Genomic DNA, 14,882 nt, shown 5'->3' with positions numbered 1-14,882 from the left:
AACTAAGCTCTAAAATTGGCATTGGACTTTATTCTATTATGTTGTTATTGTTTTAAATGCTAGGGATTAAAAGTAACAACTTAACATATACAAAGAAAGGAATCTACTACTGAGCCACACAAAAAAGTGTTAGAAATCAGAGTTTGATTTAGATAGAAGCAAATATGCATAACTGAGAAATAACTGAAGGCATTTAATTTTGTCTCATCCTATAGGAAAGCTATATTTTCTAAATATTGCGCTTCTTGTTTCATGAAAGAGAAATGAGACGCGAAGTATGAAATGTGTGATTAAGTGAAGACCCATAGTAAAATGTATTTCTGGCAGCTTTCAACTCTTCCAGTAATAGTTTACTTTTTTAAAGTAAGCAATATAATTTTAAATATAGAAAATTTTAAAATAAGATCCACTTAAGAAAAAAAAATGTATTTCCTTAAGAATAAGACTTTAAACAGCCTTTCTCCTTGTAAATGAAATTCATTTTAATATGCCCTACTTTTTAATTTGTTTATCTTGGGACCACACCCAACAGTGCTCAGATGTTACTCCTGGCTCTGAACTCAGGAATCAGTTCTGGCAGGCTCAGGAGACTAAGAGGGATGATAGGGATTGAACTCAGTTCAATGTTTGTTCACTACTTGCTGTATTGTCGCTCGGGCCTGAAGACATCTTATGTTAGGACTAACAATTAAAGTAAACTTTCTTAATCATGAAAAGTAGAAGACATTTATAAACTCTGAATTTGACTGATTTGTATGCCTCATTGGGTGGTCACTCTTTGTGCTTCGTGTTCTATTCTAATCTCTGTAGAAGTCTCCAGGCTATCTTAGCCAGAATGTTCCTTATCAAGATCTACTTGTACTTTTACTTATACCTTTTTAAAAAACGTTTTATCAGTGAATCACTGTGAAGTAGTTACAAACTTATGAACTTCCATGTTTGCATTTCAGTCATACAGTGATCATTTACCCATCCCTCCACCAGTGCCCATTCTCCTCCACCAATGTTCCCAGTATCCCTCCCACCACCCCAGCCTGCCTCTGTAGCAGGACATTTTCTTCTGTTCTCTCTCCTTTTGGGTGTTGTGGTTTGCAATAGAAGTATTAAGTGGCCATCATGTTCAGTCTATAGTCTACTTTTGGCACGCATCTTTAAACCCGAATAGGTCCTCCCAACATCCTCTACTTGGTGTTCCCTTCTCTATCTGAGCTGCCTTTTCCCCCAACATGTGAGGCCAGTATCCAAGCTGTGGGGCAGACCTCCTGATCCTTATCTTTACAACTCTTGGGTGTTAGTCTCCCATTCTGTTACTTTATATTCCACAGATGAATGCGATCTTTCTATGTTTTACTTGTACTTTTAATGACTCCTCTCATTTTGTCCAAAGATGAATTCTTAAAATAGCAACATATTTTAGACCATTTTTGTTTTCCTCTCCCTTTTATATAACTTTCTGGCAATCACTTCTAACCTATTTATTGAATGCTCCAATTAGATTAGAAGCACACTTGGATTAGTTTTTTTTTTCATATTAGTTTTCTTATACTCATTTCTTATATATTTTTTAAGAATTGAATTCTAAAAATGAGATCCCTGAGTGCAGAGCCAGGAGTCAGTCCTGAGCACCGCTAGGTGTGGCCCCCCAAAATAATAAAAAAAAAAAACAAAAAAATTGAACTGTTCCTATAAGGTTTTCTATGGTGATGTCTTTTCATAGTCCTATCTCATTATTATCATACTTTACTAACACTAAAATGCATACAAACACATTTATTTATATAAATTCTTAAATTAACACTAAAATGCATACAAACACATTTATTTATATAAATTATTAAATTGGACTTATACACAGTCCCATTTTGCTTTGAAGTTAATTAAAACAAATCAATGCAAATTGGTTTGTTTAACTAATCTGTTTTAACTATACTGAGTTAGATGAGACACAGATGACCTATACTGACTCATACTGGAATGTGCAAAGAAACTCAAATAATTCATTATAGCAAGAGCATAAATGTTGCTATTGGAATAAAGTCCAAATAAATTATTTCAGAAGCAAGTTTGAAAATGTTTGAATACTTGGAAAGGCACTGCTCTTAAATCAGTAATTGTGGGCATATTAATGTTATTCATTAATATTTTCTAAAATATCTATTATTTCATACATAATGATGTTGAAATAATTTGGGGGCAAGGACTAGGCCACACCCCACTCAGGATTATTGCCTGACTCTGCACTTACAGATCACAGCTGGTGGTGCCCTGGAGACCATATCTGGTTAGACTCATGCACGAAAAGCATCTTACCTACTAGACTATCTCACCAGACCCATGATGGTGAAATAATTTCTGAAAGCTACTGGAAGAATTTTAGCAGTACTTAAAGGTTCAGTACTGCCTGCTCTAATCTCAATGTTAAGGAGAAAGAAGATAACTTTTTGCCTTATCTGGTTGACATCTTCAAAAGGGAGAGATTGAAACTCCTTAGCTCTTTAGTTAATCTGTTCAACTTTATCCCACCCTGGTGGTTTCCCAAAGCTCCTTACCAATAGGTATTGTACGGCCCTGAATCTTGTCAGCCCAGCCAGCACAGTAACGGAGTGTCTTTATGCAGCCTCCTAAGTCCATCATATATGCATTGGCAAACAGTTTCCCACCATTCATTGACTCCATTGTCTAAAAAAAAAAAAAAGAAAAACAAAAACAAAAAACCCTGAAAAACAGTCAAATACCAAATCAAAACCCCTAAAATTTTAGACTCGAAACATTTAGTGAACAGTTTGACTAATCAGAAGCATTGAGAATTAAGCATTCCTGCAACTCATCTTGCCTAGTCTTCTCTGACTTGCTTAAAGTCATATTGCAAGGTGAAAATAGAAAGGGCAATGAGCTTCTAGTGTCTAACCCAGGAGCCCCTTCTTTCTCATCATTCCAAACATCCTGTTAAACAAGCTTCCTTGAGATTGTTCAGAATTAGATACTACACACAGCTGTTGCAATTGGCACCCAGCCTTGGTCACATGAGTTCTAACTACAGTTCACTTACTACAACCATAAATTACAGTGCAGTGTCCACAAAAAAGTAGCTGGAACTTGAAGATCAGTTGGAATTTTTGCATTCCTAGAGTCAATTAATTTTGCATTGCTAGAGTTAATCAACTCAGCAAATTTGAGTGACTCTTGGATCTTTGAACCATGATTGTTTCTCCAGCAGAGTTTTTAATTGCAAAATACTCAGTATTACTTATTGCTTGAATGTAGATGCTATGCAGGTTCACATTTTGGGGTCAGGTGCCTGATTATAGAATGACCTACCTCCTCATTCTTTTCTTAAGCAGAACTTCAAAGACCTCTTTGGGACTTAATGTTCTACTGGGGTGACAACCTGGCAGGAATGTACAGGCAATAAACTCTTCAAATCTTCTATCATCTGTTACATAACCTTGCGTTTCTCCATTAAACTGTGTGCCATCTAAAATTTTAATCAAACATGATTTTGGTCTGCCCAAACCTTCCCCCCTTAAGAGCTTATGCTGACAGAAGCAATCAGTACTCTATAATCCACAGATCAGACAAATAAAAAACAAGACGATTAAGAAAGGTCAAGATTTAGCAAACTTTACTTTCTAATGAGTTTCTAATGAAAAGGCGGGAAATGTCGAATGGCAGACTAACAAATGATCCTTGAACTATAATTTCTAATGTTGACTCTTCAAAATATATAAGCCTATTTGTTGTTTTCCATTTAATATTACAAATTATATAAGTATTTAGTCTAAAATCTGATTTTGGTATTGGTTCATGTTAAATTGAATTTTCATTATGTTCAATTGAGAAGTAAGGAACTTTATGTGTTGGCTCATCTAATTTCTAAAACGATTTTAAATCCTTATTTATAACATGTGTTTTTATAAACACATGAGTGATTGTATTTTTTTCTTTTCTACCTGTAAAATGAACATAATTTAACCAACATTTTATAAAAACATATACATTTCAGGAAGAAGTAAAACAGTCTTTATTTTCTTGGGAGATTAAGGATAAATAAGATTCATTTTAGAGAAATATTTTTGTCCCTTTTAATCAACTCTATAAATGTTCAGCTAAAATTCAAAGGTCAAATCACTATCACTATCTCTATCATCCCGCTGATCCTCGATTTGCTCGAGCGGGCCCAGTAATGTCTCCATTTGTCCTAGCCCTGGGATTTTAGCAACCTCTCTTTACTCGTTCTTCACAACGATACCACATTAGAGGCTCTTTCAGGGTCAGGAGAATGAGACCCATCATTGTTACTGTTTTGGGCATTTGAATACGCCACAGGGAGCTTGCCAGGCTCTCCCATGCAGGCAGGAAACTCTCAGTAGCTTGTCAGGTTCTCTGAGAGGGAGAACTAGGCTATAAGAAGCTTGGATTTATCTTCTGTAATGCAATCTATGCACGGCTGTCAATCACCTGTCTCTTCATGGTGCTTAGCAGAAATTTAAGACAAAGGTCAAATAAATTTGATAAATCCATTATGATATTCTGGGTTATTTATACTGCATACGACCTTGTTAAAGACTCAGAGGAATTCTAACAACAAAACAAAACAAAAAAGCACATTATTGTATTTAACCCAGGGTTTTCTGAAGTTTAGACTTGTATGATATATTCCGAGTAAAAATTAATATCGGCCAGAACTAAGTGTAGATTAGGTGCCTAAACTAGAGCTGGTAGGTCAAGTCCATCTACTTTGTACAGCGTATGTAGTGATCATTAACATCAAAGGAACTAGCAACTTCAAACAATGATTGCATTCTTAAGATCTTGCTACCGGCCCAGAGTGGTTAGTACTCACTGCCAGCAGCAGACGATCTCTTTCAATCAAATCAGCCAACTTGTACAGCAGCCGACCCCTCTCAGAAGCATCCATTGTACGCCAGGGAGAGCCAATCTGAAAAGCTTGCCGTGCAGCCTTCACTGCCTTATCAACATCTTCCTGCAAATTAAAGGGAATTCAACTCAGTAAGATAAACATATTAGCACATCTGTTGGAAATAAATGGGAAACAGACTAAAACTCCTTGCTGACAGGGACTGTATCCCAAACCTAGCAAATTGTACCAACTCAACTACAGTATAATAGAGTTGTGTTCTCTGACTGATTTCTAGGATGGTGTTTTACGCACAGGAGATGCCTGGTTTAAGAGCGCATGAGAATTAAAGTATGTTAATAGCTGTTAACATTTGAGGGTCTACAAGATGTCTACAATAGTTCCTTGACACGTATCAACTCCATTATCAATCACTTTATGAGACAAATATATTCCCCATTTCATAGGTGAAGAAACTGAAGCAAACAGTGACTTGTCCAAGGCAATGGTTGAAAGTGACCAAATAGTTTTCAATGGCTCAACGCCATCTCACTAGAAAATTTTGCTCTTTATCACTGTAATGATAGCCTCACTCACTCATTTTCTACAGTGAGTTTATGCCTACAGTTCTTTACTAGCCTAACTATGTCAGTTAGAAAATTTCCCCTAATGATTCAATACAATTCACTATAATCTACAATTCACAACATATTTTTGCATAGACCTCTTCTAAGAGACCACAAAAAATGCCTCACACAACTTTAATATTCCCTCATCACTATTTTATGTGTCCATCCCACCTCTGCCCAATAAATTGCAAATACCTTAAAGGAATCAATTTCTATGTGCTTTCCTTGAGCATCAGATTGGTCACTTCATGGAGCTAAATAAATCCCACAAATCATGACTAAATTTTAGACAGGCAGTTGCAACGTTTTTTGGGTCGTTTCTTTGGAAATAATTTCTTTTCAAATTATTCATAAATTAACATAATTTCCTTTGAAAATAGGAAGGGGAAGTTATCTTAAATTGGTTTAAATTTCCTACAGTTCATATAAATTCTACTAAAGAAGATTCTTTCACTTTTAGGTGGCATGGACACAAATTAATATTTCCCAACTTGGGCTATGTAAAAAAATAAAGCAGTCCTCAATTATAAGCTGACCAATCAAAATGGGAAACAAAATAATAATTTTTAATTATTTATCATCACATTCAGATGATTTGGGGAATGAAATTTTAGAAGCATAAGTTTGCTGATTGAGTGATAATATTTAAAGTTATGAACAAATATTCTTTTACACTAATACATTACAAACATAGCTTTTGAGAGTTGAATAAAATGTAGGCAACATTGCTTGTTCTTCTTGAGAAACATGTATGTGTTTGTGCTTTGAGCATTTAGTGAGTCACACTGGTTACTTACATTTTGACAATGTTTTATGCCATAGTTTCTAACCTCTTCCAAGTTAAATTTATAAATGCTCTTTTAAAAAAATAGAGCAAACCACAAGAATTTGATCTGTGAATACCACAGCTTATAAAATATATGCTGTTCTATGTTTAAACAAATCTGTCTGACACAACCTCCAGAGGGATTCTTCTGCACAGTGTTCTACCATCCAAACCTTAACCAAATATGGTTTATGGGAGGCATTGCCGCTCTCAAAGGGATATGGACAAACTGGCTTCAAGATGAGCTATGGAGATTGTGCTGCAACAGAACACTGTTACAAACAAAGTCTTTCTTGTGGTTATGTCCTTTGAATCATGCTCCAACTTTTTCACATCTTTTATTTTATCGTACAGGTGAGACATAACACTTTTAGTTAATAGACAGCATTGGAACAAACAAATCAGGTTTGAATTCTGGTTCCCCTCCTACCAGCCATTCCACCCACCTGAATATTTGCTAAACTCTGTTCTGCAGCCTTCTTATCACTAAGCTGCCAACAACAGAATGAAGAAAGACAATTGCCCTTTTTGAAAATTCTAGCTGAGTGGGAGTAATATACAAACAAACCATTATATCAAGACATTACTATCAACTGTGGGAAAAGTCCAAAATGAAATATTTTGTGATGTGCCTTTTCCAAGCTTCAATCTTCTCATGCTTGACAAAGAAGAAGGCTAAGGGCTTAGTTAGCTCACAGATCTGTGTTGAGGAATCAACACACTTTTATGTGACAAAAATTATGCTATGATTCCATGAAATGATAGTAATTATTATTACATTTGCAGTAGTCAAAACAACTTTACAATAATTCTCAACAATTCTAAGACATTTTAATCCTTTCTTGTAGCTTTTACCATTCTGTATTATTTAAGGCACATTTGTTTTATTGCTACTAAACAATAGGCAAACTGTCTTGTTTACTGCTACTACATTGATATGATCAGCTTAATATCATCACTTTCTTTCTCAAATATTTGCAGCAGCTCCTATTTCCCAGTCTTAACGCCAAAGTTCTTTTCAGCTATTCAAAGTTCAGCATTTGGGGATCCCACTTTACCCACTCAAATTTATGTTCACAGTTTTATTCTGTGGCCCTACTTTCACACTTTCACTCTCATAATACTCCTTCCCCAAAGACATCCATAAGCAGCACTTTTCTTCCAAATGCCTACTCAGCTCATGTCATAATCTATCCCAGCTTTCCCTAGAAAAATCCAATTTGGTAATTGCTACTGGCTAAGATCCTACTAAACACTAGGTACTGATATAATCCTTTTTAAGCCCACAGTTACTCTGAGTTAAACATCAGAACAGAGACCAGACCGTGTGTGTGTGTGTGTGTGTGTCCAAGGATTAAACTCAACCTTTATAGTCCAGGAAAGTGCTCTTTCATTAAATTATATATCTCACTTTATAGAGCCTGTGATATAGCCTATAATAGAAGCAAAATTCTATATAGCACCTGATTCTAAATTTTATTTTCATAACTCTCCATGATTTTCCTCATATCAATTTCCTTTACAGTGAACATTTACTGTGCTCTGTAGTACAAGCCATATATTATTGTTAAGGGCCTATAATAGCTAACAAATGTGCAATTATTTTATTACCTATCTCATGGACTCATGTTTTATTGATTATATATATGGCAGTTCCATAAATGATTTACTTTTACTGGCATTTATATGACAAATCATATTTTAATTGATTATGTTAAAACAAAGTTCTTACACTAATCAAAATAGTAGGCATATGGGACTTTTTAAATTCCAGAACTAGTATTTATTCTTTGGAAGGTGGGGGAGTGAACCCCTGATTGTGCTCATGGTTTACCCCTGGCTCTGTGTTCAGCGGTCATTGTTGGTGGGACTCACAGGACCATATGCAGTGCCAGGGATCAAAGTGAGGTGAGCTAAGTGCAAAATCACTGTATCACTATATCACTGTCATCCTGTTGCTCATTGATTTGCTCGAGCAGGCACCAGTAACGTCTCCAATGTAAGACTTGTTGTTACTGTTTTTAGCATATCATATCTGCCAGGGGGAAGCTTGCCAGGCTCTGCCATATGGGCGAGATACTCTCTGTAGCTTGCTGGGCTCTCCAAGAGGGGCGGAGGAATCGAACCTGGATCCCTGGATCGGCTGCATGCAAGGCAAATGCCCTACCAGCTGTGCTATGTACTTTAATCCCTATATCATATCTAAAGCTCCTAGAATTAGTACATCATTTATTTTTCCTGCACAACTGCTTACTTCATGACCAAGGTTTTTAAGGGCATTATTTTTAATAATCCAGAAAACAATTTGGAGCATTAACTCAGATTTGCCACCATCAATAACACTTTTGCTTTATAGCATTTTATACATTCCTGTTTTTTTAAAGGAACCATAGATTCTAAGTATGAAGATAATGTGAATGATAATCAAATAGAAAGTACCTCTTAATTATCATTATAGAAGAACTGGACACTTCTATCATTCTTACTCTGTGCATTTTTATATTAAATACATTAAGATTTGAAGAAAATAGTCAGACCAGTTCTACTTTTACACCTGTCATAAGCACTTACTTTAATGGACATTCACTTTCATCCCCACCAATTATTTGTTAGGTCATGCTTTAGTATTTAGTATTAAAAGAAGTTTTTAGGATTAGTCAATATAGCCTAAAAGAGCCAGTGAAGTGAAAAGAAAACAGTTCCCACCCACATTTGTGCTTTGCTTTGTAACCTCCATTTGTTCTTGCCCCTCCTCCTTTCTTTATACCACTACTGAAAGCCAGCATATAGCCCATTGTTAGCTCCATTCTTCCCATAAATTAAATCCTTAAAACCTCTTGGCTCATTATCTAAAGAGTCAATTCCAGAATATTAGGGTGGCTCTGTAATTTAGTAGATTTGTACCTTTCACTAAGCAATGCTGTTAGAAGTTACCACTCATTTGAAATGTATAATTTTATTCAGCAAAATTATGAGAACAGCAGCGGTTATTTTTAGACCAAATGTTAATGGATCATCTTAAAAATTCTCTGTGATAACAAAGCATTCTGGATATGAAACAATTGTTCACCCTGAGGAGTTTATATCATAAACAATTTAACTTGAGTCACCAAGTACGTAATCAACCTGACTACACCGTGACGATGTGAACATTTGCTGGATACTAATGGGTGTCCTTGATCTATATTTGTGCAAATAATTCTACTTCTTTATGAGCAGGAGCAATTGCAAGTAAGCACAAAGCAAATATAAAGTATTTTGAAGGCTTTAGATTTAATTATCAGCTCTCTAGTATTTCATTATAGGAAAAAGGCAAATTGAACCAAAAAGGCACCCCTGTCACTCGCGTCTTTGGAGTGCCTGCCAAAAGTTCAACTGGGACCCCTGACATCTGAGTTTTACTGATACAACTCTTCCCCAAATCCAGTGCCCACGAGCATGCTTGAAGCCCTTCATGAAGCTAAAGTAGGAAGGATCCTTTTTCTTTCGTATAATGCAAACCATCTAAAGTTCAGTAGTAAGAACCACACATGATGGCCTCTTAGTATCTGTATTGCAAACCATGATGCCCCAAATTAGAGGGCGAGTAAGAAGGAAGGTGCCTGCTGCAGAGGCAGGGGGTGGGATAGGATGGGAGTGGTGGGAGGGATGCTGAGAACATTGGTGGTAGAAAATGTGCACTGGTGGAGGGATGGGTGCTTGATCATTGTATGACTGAAGCAATCAAGAAAGTTTGTAACTTTATTTCATGATGATTCAATACAAATAAAATAAAATTAGAAAATAATAAAGCTCAGTAGTTTCCCTCCTGAGTGACATTTGTACCTCCAGAGAAAAGTGCCAACAGCTCTCCAAAGCCACTCTCAGTCCTTCCTTACCTTTCACTCTATAACCAGTTTCTTGAGGATGCCAAAAACGCTCAAGCAGCTAGAAGGACAATTGAGGTAATGCATCGCTACTTGATCTTTAAAAGTCTCTGATCATTATGATTCTTCTTTGTTATATATTAGAAGTATGCTTGTTTTTTCCTTATTACTGGGAATACCTCACAGGACACTGGCTTTCTAGTCTCTAACAGGAAGGAGTCAGCAAGAATGACTATTTCTTTTCCCAAGTTTAGTTCTGTGCCATTTTCACTGATGTAAAATCACTATCACTGCACAGTGTCTAATCACAATTTTCACACCTGTCAATGTCCATAACCTTCTATTAATAGCTGTCACTTCAGCAGTGATATAACAAAAGGCTTATTTGTGTGGCTTTTAAAGTGGATTCCCCTAGCCTACCCTGAGCTGCAACAAACATCAATTCTTCCTGAAAAATGTTCATAAATTCAACTACAATTATTTAAATGAACTCTAACGTGGGAGGAAGATCACATTAACATAAGTCTTAACGAGCTTTAACAGTTCTGATGCATGCAAACTTTCATCGATTTTTAATCAATTGTTAGTTTGGTACTAGGCTGTCTTTTGTTTGTTTAAGTTTTGAGGCCATATTCATTGGTGCTCTGGGCTTACTCTTGCCACTGTTCTCAAGGACTAATCCTGGCTGTATTCAGGGGACCATATATTGCCCCAATACCCGGTCAGCTGAATGCAAAGCAAGTGTCTTATGTGCTATACTATTTCTCTAGTCCCAGTCCTACACTCTTAAGGTGAGAATCATCAGTTTATGGAAAATTGAAGTCTGAGATTTTATTAATCCATTACCCATAGTGTATTCACTACTGGGGTTGGAGGGGGGCTAAATGTAAGATGGTGTCAATTTCTCCAAGAACTTATTGATGCAGAAAAGTCCAACACAAGGCTAGAACAATAGTACAGTAGGCAAGGCGCTTCCCTTACATGTGGCCAACACAGGTTCTATCCCCAGCATCCTATAAGCTCCTCTGAGCCCTGCCAGGAGTGATCCCTGAGTGTGGAACCAGGAGTAAGCCCTGTACACACTGGGTGTGTCCCCCAAACACAAACAAAACAAAAACAACAAACTATTATGCATGCCTGTGATTGCTTTACAAAGAAGGATTATTGCATAGGCAATTACAATGCTCTAGGCCGCAAACCTGGGGCAATGTTATATTGGAAATCAGAAAATTTCTTACAGAAACATCACACCCTATCATGACTGAGGTTTTGTTATGTACATGCCTAAACTAAGCACTTAGGCATGTTTGGCTATGTGCAATGCAAGGTGTCCTATCCACTGTATCCTCCAGCCCTCACGCAGCAAAAACAATTTACCTCTTTATATCAGTGTGACAGATTTTCTTCTTTTTTTTTTTTTGTGAAGCAAGAGAGTTTTTTTATTGAAACTTATTTAGAAAGGTGTGAGGGGAGAAAAAAGGTAGAAGTACATATTCAAGAGAGAAGAACTTAGGCTTCTACAGAGTGGGAAAAGGCAAGCAAAGTCAAGCAAGTTAAGATATGTGTTCAAGAGAAAACACTGGCTTGAAGAGCAAGTCTATCTGACAGATGTACATTTTGAAAAAATCTGGGCAATATATTTTTATTAGATCAAGAAACACACATATTTTTAATATACATATTTAGATAAAGGTTTATATGTTCAACAAAAATCTTTATTTTCCTCACTCCCAGGCCATCTAATTTGCCCAATATTACCTTTCTAATAATTGCTAGTTAAGTTAGTAGCTTTCCTGAATTCATAATCTCTGGATTGAGGACACTTTGGTACATCTATACAACGGAATACTATGCAGCTGTCAGAAAAAAGGAGGTCATGAATTTTGTATCTAAGTGGATGGGCATGAAAAGTTTCATGCTGAGTGAAATGAGTCAGAAAGAGAGAGACAGACATAGAAAGATTGCACTCATCTAGGGTATATAGAATAACAGAGTGGGAGACTAACACCCAAGAATTGTAGAAATAAGTACTAGGAGGTTGACTCCATGGCTTGGAGGCTGGCCTCACATTTTGGGGAAAGGGCAACTCAGAGAAGGGATCACCAACTATAATGTAGTCGAAGGCCATGTGGGGGAAGGGAGTTGCGGGCTGAATGAGGGCTAGAGACTGAGCACAGTGGCCACTCAACACCTTTATTGCAAACCACAACAGCTAATTAGAGAGAGATAACAGAAGGGAATGCCCTGCCACAGTGGCAGGGCGGGGTGGGGGGAGATGGGATCGGGGAGGGTGGGAGGGATGCTGGGTTTACTGGTGGTGGAGAATGGACACTGGTGAAGGGATGGGTTCCCGAACTTTGTATGAGGGAAGCATAAGCACAAAAGTGTATAAATCTGTAAATGTGCCCTCATGGTGATTCACGAATTAAAAATAAATAAATTAATTAAAAAAAAAAGAACAATAAAAAAAAAAAGAAGACAATATTTGAAGGTTTGAAATATTTTTTTTTTCTTTTTGGTTCACACCCGGCGATGCTCAGGGCTTACTCCTGGCTCTACACTCAAGAATCACTCCTGGAGGTGCTCAGTGGACCATATGGAATGCTGGGAATCAAACCCAGGTTGGTCGCCGTGCAAGGTAAATGCCCTACCTGCTGGGTTATCACTCCAGCCCCTTGAATTAATCTTTGATTAGCAATGTCACTTGAGTCAATTTTGAAAATTTTATGTTTTGTTATTTCATCATTTGCAAATGATTTAAAATAGGACCTTCCTTACAGGATTATTAAATTAGAACATTTAAAATGTTAAGTAAATTATCACTAAAGGGTTTTTTTTTCTTTTTTTGGTGTGAGTCAGTAATTCAAGACTATAACATGTAATTTCTGCATCAACTGAAATCAATTTCCAGTTCAATTTTTAAAAGGCATTGATGCAATCAATAATTCACCTATGGCCATTGCCATCATATGTGGTTCATTTATAAATAGAAACTAATTCAACTGACAATTTAGAGTAGTACATATTAAAAAAAAATTATAACATTGAGAGCATGGCCTTATAATTATTGCATGTCTTTTGTACGAAGAGCATTTCACATGTTACCAGGAACCCTATTTTCATGATATGTGTGCTTGAAATTTGCATGGAATTTGAGATCTCAAGACAGTAAGAAACAGTGTGAGATGGAAAACATAACAAAATGGGAGTTAGGGAACCCACCTTATCTCCTTCTTCCACCTCACAGAGTTTCTCCTCAGTTGCAGGGTTTATAACAGGAAATTTCTTGCCACTCACTGAATTATGCCATTCATTGTTTATGAAGATCTGTTAGGAGAAAGAAAGTAGATAAAGAAGTATTTAAATATGCATCAAATGTTGGCTAATTTTCATAAAATAAAACTAAAACAGCACGAAATGCCTAAGTGAATCAATATAGGACCATGTTAACCTCAGGTCCCACCCAACCTTCAAGCATTTTTTATTGTACTAGGTATTTCATTCATATGTACACACTGAGCTCAGGTAATAGTATTAAATTTTTTCCAAGAAGGAAGTCATTTAAACATAGAAAGTACAGACTGAAGAAAGCATTCTAGGAAAAAATTCTCCTATGTGAAATTACTCTAAATTTGAGACAAAGTGGAGAATTGGTAGGCTTGATGTTTCTGAATCATTGTTAACATTTTCAACTTTATATTCTGTATGTGATTATTTTCGGTTAATGGCAGTTGGTATTCTAATACTAATTTATGATCTTTTCATGCTTTACAGGGTGCTTGGGGGAGGATTTTAAGAGAAATTTGCTTAAAAATGATAAGTAATAGTTTAACTCTTCCGGAGCTTCGCTTTTCTTTTAAAAGGTGATCGAATAATTTATTTGTCCTCAGATGAAGTCATGCACTGGAAATTTTAATGTTTACTCATAAAAATGTGTTTAAAGAAACAAAGGGTATAAAAAGTACAGAATTTTTTCTATATACACAATAGCAGAAATATTGAAAGTGTTAGTATATAATTTAAAATTTCAAGTCACAAATTTTACCACCTTAAATTTACATTTTATTATGAAAATTAACAAAATTTTGATAAAAGCTTTTATTGGATTACAAGTACTTGAGAATGTCAAATTAAGTACCCTTTGTGATTAATAAAGTTATGTTTTAGTACTAACAGAATCTAGAATTTCATCTCTTTTCTTACCACACCATGTCTTTATCTTTTTTACCTTTTTTTGCTATTCAAAAACAAAAATTATCACAAATATAGTATTTGTGATAATAATTAAGTGACATGTATTGCAACCTTCAACTACATTATTACATTACTACATTATTACAACATATATAATACATGTATGTATATACATATATACATTAATTTATATCACCCTTATATGTTTTTTAAAGATAAGTCATCAATAGTACAATTCTAATTAAGCATGCACTCCTAGGTTTAACTCAGTTGCTAGATTAAACACAAATTACTTATCTATTAAAAATTCCCCAGTGACAGCTAACAAGATTTTATACATTGTCAATTTAATTACTTATATTATTTGAGAAAACATCAGTCTTTGAAATTAACTTATAAATTTGTCCTAAGTGATTTTATTGGTCAATGTCCATAAATAGCTTAAAATTCTGTTAAATCTGTGAAAGATGTACCCTGAGTGCTTAAGTATAATTAATTCTAAATTCTTT

At 35.7% G+C, this 14,882-nt stretch overlaps 1 protein-coding gene across 1 annotated transcript in view; it reads right to left on the bottom strand.

Annotated features, from left to right (window-relative positions):
- Nucleotides 1–14,882, bottom strand: part of ALDH1A1 (aldehyde dehydrogenase 1 family member A1) — a 53,687-nt gene that overhangs the window by 25,546 nt on the left and 13,259 nt on the right. The window contains exons 2-4 of the mRNA XM_004612955.2: nt 13,402–13,506; nt 4,844–4,984; nt 2,550–2,679 (exon numbers count right to left, since the gene is read on the bottom strand). Of these exons, the coding sequence (XP_004613012.1) occupies nt 2,550–2,679; nt 4,844–4,984; nt 13,402–13,506 (376 nt within the window). The remainder of the gene's footprint in view (nt 1–2,549; nt 2,680–4,843; nt 4,985–13,401; nt 13,507–14,882) is intronic.

The sequence above is a fragment of the Sorex araneus genome, chromosome 1, assembly GCF_027595985.1.
Source record: "Sorex araneus isolate mSorAra2 chromosome 1, mSorAra2.pri, whole genome shotgun sequence".
Classification (NCBI taxonomy): domain Eukaryota; kingdom Metazoa; phylum Chordata; class Mammalia; order Eulipotyphla; family Soricidae; genus Sorex; species Sorex araneus.
Note: the sequence above shows the minus strand (reverse complement) of the source record. Positions and strands in the feature narration are given on the sequence as shown.